Source organism: Gymnoscopelus microlampas (genome assembly GCF_963454915.1).
Source record: "Gymnoscopelus microlampas genome assembly, chromosome: 8".
Lineage (NCBI taxonomy): Eukaryota > Metazoa > Chordata > Actinopteri > Myctophiformes > Myctophidae > Gymnoscopelus > Gymnoscopelus microlampas.
Window position 1 is genome coordinate 32877824 of NC_139945.1, and position 8597 is coordinate 32886420.

Sequence of the window (8597 nt, forward strand, 5' to 3'; positions counted from 1 at the left end):
CACAAGGAAAAGTGCAATGAAACAAGGAGCATGGTGGCTCACTGTGTAACACACTCTCTATATGTGCCCAGGCTCCTTGGTTAAAATCCCACCAAGGGTGGTTTACTCTGCAAGCATATTTTGAAGACTAACAGCCAACAAGGTCAAATACCACAATATAGAAATACTGTTACAAGTAAAAGTCCGTTATTCACAATTTACTTGCTGAAACCTTATGTTCCTGACCCTAGCCTGAGGTCCTACGACCTCGGCTCTTCTAATTCTTCCTAAGTCCAGGTTGGTGACCAAGAACTCTGCACTAAGAACTGAACTGTGACACTGTTTTTAATCTTGCTGCTTTTTTTTATACTGTTGTTGTTATTGCACAGTTTTTAGTTTTTGTTGTGTTTAGGTGTAATTTATTTATTCTGCCATGACCAGGACCTGGGTAACAAATTTCGTCCTGTAATGGAATGACAATAAAGCTCCTTGAACCTTGAAGGGTGACAGTATCGGTATCAAGGTGTAATATTCACACACTAACAGTCCAGTTTATCTAAATTATATAAGCAACACAATAAAAATAAAGCTTACATTTGAATTGGGTGGGGGTGAGAAAAGCTGCTATGAACTATGACTAATGAATACTATATTAAAACATGATATACTGATCATAAATCGTCTCTATCGGGTGGAAACCTCATATGTCCAAAACTGTTACTTTTCAGGAATCGAATTCAAATGTAGCAGATCCACAACCTCAAAACGCGTCGCTTCGTGCCGCGTTGCGAGCTTGTAGATCTGCTACTTATGCTTTCGTGTGACACTGCAGTATGATCAAGTAGGGCATTAATTTACCCAAAAAACACAAAAAGTTAAAATATGGAGATCAGAGGTTTCTGCCCGAAAGCAAAGATATATAGTTTACTTCTCCCTGTACTCTCTGGGATGGGGTCATGCCTTGCAACCAGGGCGTAAGAGAGTAGGCCTATTCCTGGGTACTGATGGTATCAGATCACGCAACGTTGTGCAAGGTGAAGCTGAAATTCATGGGCCATGGATATAGAACATGATTGAGTGCACAAGGAAATAGGCCACATTAGTCCCATGATTAAAGAGCCTCTTCATTTGTCTTTCCCCAAGTATTTTTTTTACACAGTAATCAGTAGCCTATAAGGTTAAATATACACATTATATTGATCATTAATAAAACCTCTTGGGACATTACATTATTTTTCACAATAGTGTTGTTTCTGAGTAACTGGCTGAAGCTCATTAAAATAAATTGTGGTATACATTTCCCACTGAACTCTTATCAGGCAAGGATCGAGAGACAGAGGTGAACCTCCCAGTCAATAATCCTCATCATAACGATGGTACTAAGTCTTCTAAGCTTTACTATCTTGTTCCAAATAGTATAGAGGAAATCTTTTAGCCATGTTCCGAATAGACTTGTCACAGACTCATGCTAGCATCAATAATGCACGCTAATAGATACTGCCAGTTAGAAGGGAAAAACAACAACAAACATTTTAAAACATTTTCCCTTGTGGGGCTTTATTCATGATAAATTAGCTGCAGTTAGAACAAACGGAACCCTACATTTTATGATTTCTTACTCTCCCCCAGTTGAAACTAAGTAGCCACGTGTGCTTTTTACATCATTGTCAGTCATATTTTATGTAATAGAATTTGGATTGACCATCATAATTTCTTTGCATTGCTTTTGCTTCAGCTGAATTAAAACACAGTCAACACAGGTGGAAGTAAAACCACTGCTTTATAGAATTTATTTATTCATATATACATATGTATATATATATACTCGTGTTTGACTGCCACTGTTAAAAAGTGTGACTCTCATCACATTATCATAAGCATAAATAATAACCATTTCTTTTCTCTCTTCAAACCTGTTAAATTAACCAACTGAAAACAGTTATGGGTCATTTTCAGCACCACTGAATAGTACATTCTCTATATTGCATCAGAATATAAAAATATACAGATATAGTGTTTTCTTCGTCATTTAAAACATTCTTTCCGTGTTGTTCAATGGCATGAAACGAGAGAGGAAGAAAAAGACCCCGTTCTAAGGACAAGGATTGTTGCCAATTCATCAGTATTACTGATTCTAATCGTATCCGTAGTACCAGATTGTCCATTCATTCATTCACAGCACTTTAAAAACATCAGTAGCAGCCACACGGGGGAAAACAAAATTAAATAACAGACGAGTTAGAGGGCGTCCTCCAAAACATGTAACACGCACAGTGCCACCGGCCTCCCGACCACGTCAGCAGAGAGACAAGAGGGAGACCAGGAGAGAGAGATAGAGAGAGATAGACAGAGAAAGAAAGAGTGAGGTGCCATCTTGTCAATAGGGGAAACAGAGGAGTGTTGTAATGCAGTGGTGTGGAAGGGCCGGCTGAAGAGCTGGCTATAGGCAGGCTGATGGTGTGTGAGCGTGGTGTAGCAATAAAGACAACCATTCCATGTGCTCCTGCTGCTGTCATACTCCGTTAGTCCAGCAGGGGGAAGGGGGGGCGGGGGGTGCACAATTCAGTTTATCCCAAAGTCCAAAGTGGGTGTTGGAGTGATACATGTACAAAAATCAACAAAAAAAAATCCAAAGCAAAAAAAAAAAAACTGTAAAATTGTAACAAGTCTTTAATTCATTTTAATGTTTGAGGCGAATGAGAAGATGAGAAGGCGAGCAGTTGGGGCGAGAGGTTTGCAGTGCATAGAGAGGGACTTTTCTAGACGACGGTCCGTTGGATGGGATTATTGCCCCGGGGGAGGAGACTCTCCCGTGTTAGCCTCGCACACATACATACAGTAAACAAACACACGCAGCACACACGCACACACAAAACACACACACATACACACACATACACCTCTTCCACCCAGAGGGAGGCAGCGGCTGCCTGGATAGGAAAATGGAGAGAGAGAGAGAGAGAGAGAGAGAGAGAGAGAGAGACGAGGTGGGGTTGGGTTGCTTGGTTTCCAGAGTGCTGGTCCTGCAGTATTCATTTCCTCAGTGTTTAGAAGGCTTGGAGACACAGCTCGGGGTTTGTGGGAAACGCAGTCTCCAATAATGTGGAAGTTGTTGTGTGTTTTATGTGAGTATGTCTGTGATATACATGTCCAGATGAGGCCCCTCTTCCACCCATCCATCCATCCATCCACCCATCCATTCATCCATTCATTCATCCATTCATCCATCTGACCGTCCCCCAAAGTGCTCACATCCGCGAGGAGGAGGCCAACTCATAGAACAACACATAGGCATCACTGCTGCGGACTTGGCTGGAGGACATTGGCGTAACTCTGCAGAGACAGAGAAAGATGGAGAGAAAGAGAGAGGTGTGTTTGTTATAGACACTAGACCATACCCGGTCGACGCATCCGTGGGGGGATATGCGCACATGATCTGGCAACCCGGGAGGCAGTTCGTCCCATAGCTGGGCAGCCCCGTAACCATGGCGACAGTGTTTGAAACAAAAACGCTAATAAGAAGCTGAGATTTGATGAAATTGAAAAACGGGCTTCACAGTTAAGTTCAGATGGTAATGGTCAATGGCTGTGTGCAAAATCAGAGCAATCGGTCCAGCCACTGAGGAGAACCGGGTAGCTTCACCTACTCACTCACTCACTCACCACTACAGACGGACAGAGGTTACTAGAATTATAGTAGGATAGTAGGATGAGTGCAGTGTAGCACAGTGCTTCTCAAACTTTTTCATGTCAAGGACCCCCAAACGAATAATGTAGTTGGCCACGGACCCTCGTCTGAACTGAGCTACTGCAGTCTTTTCTGTGTGTTTTTTTTCTCCCACGCGGTGAAATCCTCAGTGTTTAACTCTGAGAGTGCACAAATGTAACCAAATGGCAGTGGTGTAAAGTAACTAAGTACATTTACTCAAGTACCGTACTTAAAGGGATTGTAGGCAAGTTCAGAGATAAAAAAAAAAGAAAAAAACTATTGTCAAACACCGCACCTCCACTCCCCCCCCCCCCCCCTCCTCATCAGCAGTTCATTTCCCCGACCACCAGGGGGTGACGCAGGGGGGACTTCTAAACGGGCCATGCCGAAAATAGGTTGCTTTATTCGGATACAATGCGTGTCACTGCCCGCCCCTGCCGGTTCTCTGAATTTTTATTTTTAAATAGGCTCTTTCATGATAAATTGACCACATATATGAAGTTAAACAACTAAATTCTATCCAAACGATATCTTAAAAGTAAATTCCGTGCCTCAAAAAATAAGTTTGAGAGCGTTTTAAAACCGAAAGTAAGAAGTATGAACTGCCTATAGAAAACAATGGCGGCTCGTTCCATTTTTGTCGGCTGCACTCGGCCCCATTCGGTTTCACCCGAACAGTTCACACGGGCACATGCATTTACGTCCCGCCGTCCCGGATACCCGCATGTCAAAACATAAATAGTAGGGAAAATACGGATTTCAGAAAGAGAACTGTGTTTCAATGCAGGAAAACACCCCAACATCATTATATAGTGGCTGATGGAGGGGAAACAATGCAAAATATATATATATAAATATTCTTAAAATTTTGGCTTAATGTTGCCTACAATCCCTTTAAGTACAATTTTGAGGTATTTTTACTTTACTTGAGTATTTCCAATTTTCATTACTTTTACTTCTACTCCACTACATCTCAGAGGCAAATATTATACTTTTACTCCACTACAATTATGTGAAAACTTTACTTACTAGTTACTTAGATTAACCACTTCAGCCATATATACATTTCGGCCATTTGAAAATAGCCGATCTACAAGCTCACAATGGGTCGTGATGCGACGCATTGTGAGCTTGAAGATCTTTATACATTTGAAAACTTGAAATGGGACATTCTGCATAACAAGTACTTTTATTTTTGGTACTTTAAGTACATTTTGATGAGTATTTCAAATGGACACTATGAGTTACAAATTGATAAATTAACACTGCGGATTTTGACTGTGTATCTCGTTTCTCCACTGACATCAATAAACTGGAGAGGGAAAACTCACTGAGATTTGCATATAGAGAGGTTTTCTCTGAAATCTCATGGAGTGGAGTGGAATGACATCAAGCACATACAGTATCTTATACTGTGCTTTGGTATTCCCCCGTTGAAATGATGAAGGGATTTAATGCAAATTAAGGGTAGCGGGTGAATATTTATGAAAACCAGGTTTCTTTTATCTAAATACTTTCACATGAATTTCAGCAATTTCCTTTTCACTGGCAGAATTGGATACTCTGCATACTCTAGAAATCAAGCAATATGAATACCGATATATGCATTGTATTAAGCAAGAAAAACAGTTATTGTAAATCAGTGGTTCTCAGCCTTTTCTGGATCAGGGCCGACTTGAAAATATCAAAAGTGTTCCTTGCCCACCCATCTCACCAGTTAACTGGCGGTCGTGGCAGATGGGTGGGCCGTGTGCAGAGCATTGAGAGCATGTTTATTTTAATGGCCAATCAATCGATTGTGTTTCGGCTTGGATCAATGTATTTTATAGTTTTTATTTATTGGATTTGTTATCACAATGAAAACTCTCAAAGTTTGAAAGAAAACAACTTAGATAACATAACAAAATAACTTTTTGTTTTACACAATAGAAAAAAAGTACGTTATATATTTTTTAAATCATAGTGGTTTGCCAATTATTTGGGGGCCCACTTGCAATTTCCTCACGGCCCTCAGGTTGAGAACCACCATGGTGAGGTGCTCAAACCTACCTGGAGTCATTGAAAGTGTACCATTCTCCTGAGGCAGGGTTGCGACAGTAGGCTGTATAGTGACCGCCCATGGTGGTGCCTGAGTGGTTGGACACTGCATATAGGTTGTACACTGCATTTGCTGGGAGAGAGGACACAAAGACAAATGCAATCAGCTGAAATCCCAACAACATTTATTAAGCAGTTTACACTTTATATTTGAGGGTTCAGCAGCATTTCACTTGCTTCCTACATGTATTAAATAGTCACAAACCGTGTGCGTAGGAACTGCAAAATCAGTACTTACTGCTGTGTACAGAGGCAAACTCCCGCAGGTCAAGGTCTTTCATAGGGAAGTTGACAAAAGTGGACAGTTTGCTGGTTCTACGGGCCTCAGAGAACCGTTTCAGGTCTGGGTAGGGGGGCAAGTCAAGGAATACCACATGTCTGGGTACCACCTTCAACATAAGTCTGTGGGTTGAAACTGAAAACTCTCAAAACCCTGAGGAAGACTACCTTGTCGAAACGTTGGTTTCCTTAATATCTTTTAATATATATATCATTTTTAACGAAACTCCAAATGTAACTGAACCACAGGCTAATTTGTGAACGTTTGGCTAATACTGTCTTGAAATATCATGTAACTGCAAACCCTTCTAACACTGAGTTAGTCTGCTGGCTTGCTGGAAGAATATGTTTGTGTGCTTCTATCAGTGCTCCATTTGGTAGTGCACATAATGCCCACATGAGCTGGTGTACCCCACCTGCAGTCATGCTGCAAAAAAATAAGATCAATTTTTCCCATCAGGAGTTGGCCAACTCCTGATGGCCAGGAGTTGGAAAACACACTGAAATATTCATCTATTTATTTTCTGCAGCAATGAATCATCATGGGCTGTACCTGATAAGCCCAGGCTATTTGGGAAAGGTAGAGAGGTGCACTCCCCCCATTCTTCACATATCACACTATGCCTTCTCTTGCATTGGGTAGTTGAAGTCTAATGGATGCATACAGCAGGAATATTACATATACTGTAGCAGGAATATTACATGAATATGGCAAGAATATTAAATATACAGTAGCAGGGGGGTTAATAAACTACAACATCAACATACAGCAACCAAGGCCAACGTTTCCTGGATACACAGAGTGGACTTTTAATATTGCCTGCAGAAAATGTCCTTAAAATATATTATACTAGTCCATACCCGGGGATGTGTGCACTCAATGTATTTGCAGACTTGGGGTTATGCACTATACAGCAGGAGTCCCAAACCTTTTTGACCCCAAGGATCCCTTCCAATATTTTCAATACCATATTCATTACCAACCACCCACAATGTATGTCAAATTTTGTGTTAAATGTTGAAGTAACGATGACACATTTGTCCATTATTAACCAACAATATTTAACTTTTTAGTTGCATAATGTAGATATTTGATATTGGTATGAGTAATGTGACTGCACCTCGCTGAGACTTTGATGAGACAGGGGTGATGACTTGGTGTCACATTAGCTCTGTGTAGAATTACTGGTCTACCTTAAGTCAGTCCACCTTAAGGCCAGGTTAGCTCATTTCATTAGCTTTTTAACTCCATGACATTGTGTCTGTGGATATATGTTGGGTTTTAACCACAAACAGAGCCCATATACTGTATATCACCAAGGCAACTGGGAAGCTTTGCAAGAGAAGTACTGGTCAAGGACACAGTCTGGGTAGCACCTTCAGACATAAGTCTGTGTTAGTCACTGACAAACAAAACTGTACACTTGTTCTCTCTGTCTCTGACGCTCCTTTGAAATGAACGCACACATTAGACTCAGGTTGATCTCACTCACAGTGCATAGATGGCTTGTTAACAATTGTCATTGATTGTGAATAGACCAAGGTGTTACCCGATTTGAATCCTACAATGTAGTTGTTAAGTAGGCTATGACATCTGTTTGCAACTTGCAGTGCAGAGGCAGTCATAGAGGGGCACATAATAAAGGAAAATAATCATTTTCATGAGGCAGGGTGGGTGTCGCAGACCCCTTAGGGATCCCTGCGTACAATATGCGTAGTTATGTTTTGGAAACAGGCTGCTCATTTGAGCATGGCTTTGTGTAACAACCCGGTCATTTACCTGATGAGAGTAGTCCATGTTTACATTGTTTCAGCTAAGCTATTTGTGCCAAGTAATAACACGACGTTCATGCAAACATAACGTGTCAATCTGCTTGCGGGTGCTATGGAAAATGCTAGCCAAAGCACCCCTCCACTCATAAAATGCTGTCTGTGTTGACACAGCTCCTAAATGAAAGTCCTTTATAACTTTGTAGCTGTGAGCCAGGTCAGCCTGTGCTGTCGTTGTCCCAGGGGCTACTGATCCCAATCCCATAGCCTGTGGGTACACCGTAACCATGAAAACCGAGCCCACGACCGTAACCGTGACAACAGATCCCATTGCCCCAAACTTGGAATCTCCGGTGTTTACACCAAAACGCTAATAAACAGCTTGGGTTGGGTAGGTGAAAAACGGGCTTCCTCACAGTCTTCATATGCTAATGGGCAATGCCTGTGTGCAAGTTGATCTGACCTGGACAAACAGTGTTAATAAACACTTCTTCCGTTGTTTTTTTGCAGTTGCAGCATTTAGTTAGACAAATCAAGAAAATGTTCAGAGAGTCAATTTAATACACTACACTCATTTGGGGCAGGCGCATTGGTGTGAGGCGTGCAGTGAAACAGATTTTTTTTTTGTGACAATTTCTCAAGGCTCAGAGATGTGTTTTTCCCCTCCTGTGTGTGTTTGGTATTTTGGAAACTGTAGATCAGTGTGAGAGGAGAGGTGCAGTAGGGGGCGTGTCGATTGGGCAATAATTTGTGTGCATTATCA

The 8597-nt window shown here is 41.4% G+C and overlaps 1 protein-coding gene across 5 annotated transcripts in view; it reads right to left on the reverse strand.

Annotated features, from left to right (window-relative positions):
- Positions 1-1531: 1531 nt before the first annotated feature.
- The window catches only part of usp2a (ubiquitin specific peptidase 2a), a 55689-nt gene continuing 48623 nt past the window's right edge, over positions 1532-8597 (reverse strand). For all 5 annotated transcript variants that reach the window (XM_084065251.1, XM_084065252.1, XM_084065250.1 and 2 more), the window contains 3 exons: positions 6024-6128; positions 5738-5858; positions 1532-3312 (listed from right to left, as the gene is read on the reverse strand). In XM_084065251.1, coding sequence (XP_083921377.1) covers positions 3228-3312; positions 5738-5858; positions 6024-6128 — 311 coding nt within the window. In that variant the 3' untranslated portion in view covers positions 1532-3227. The remainder of the gene's footprint in view (positions 3313-5737; positions 5859-6023; positions 6129-8597) is intronic.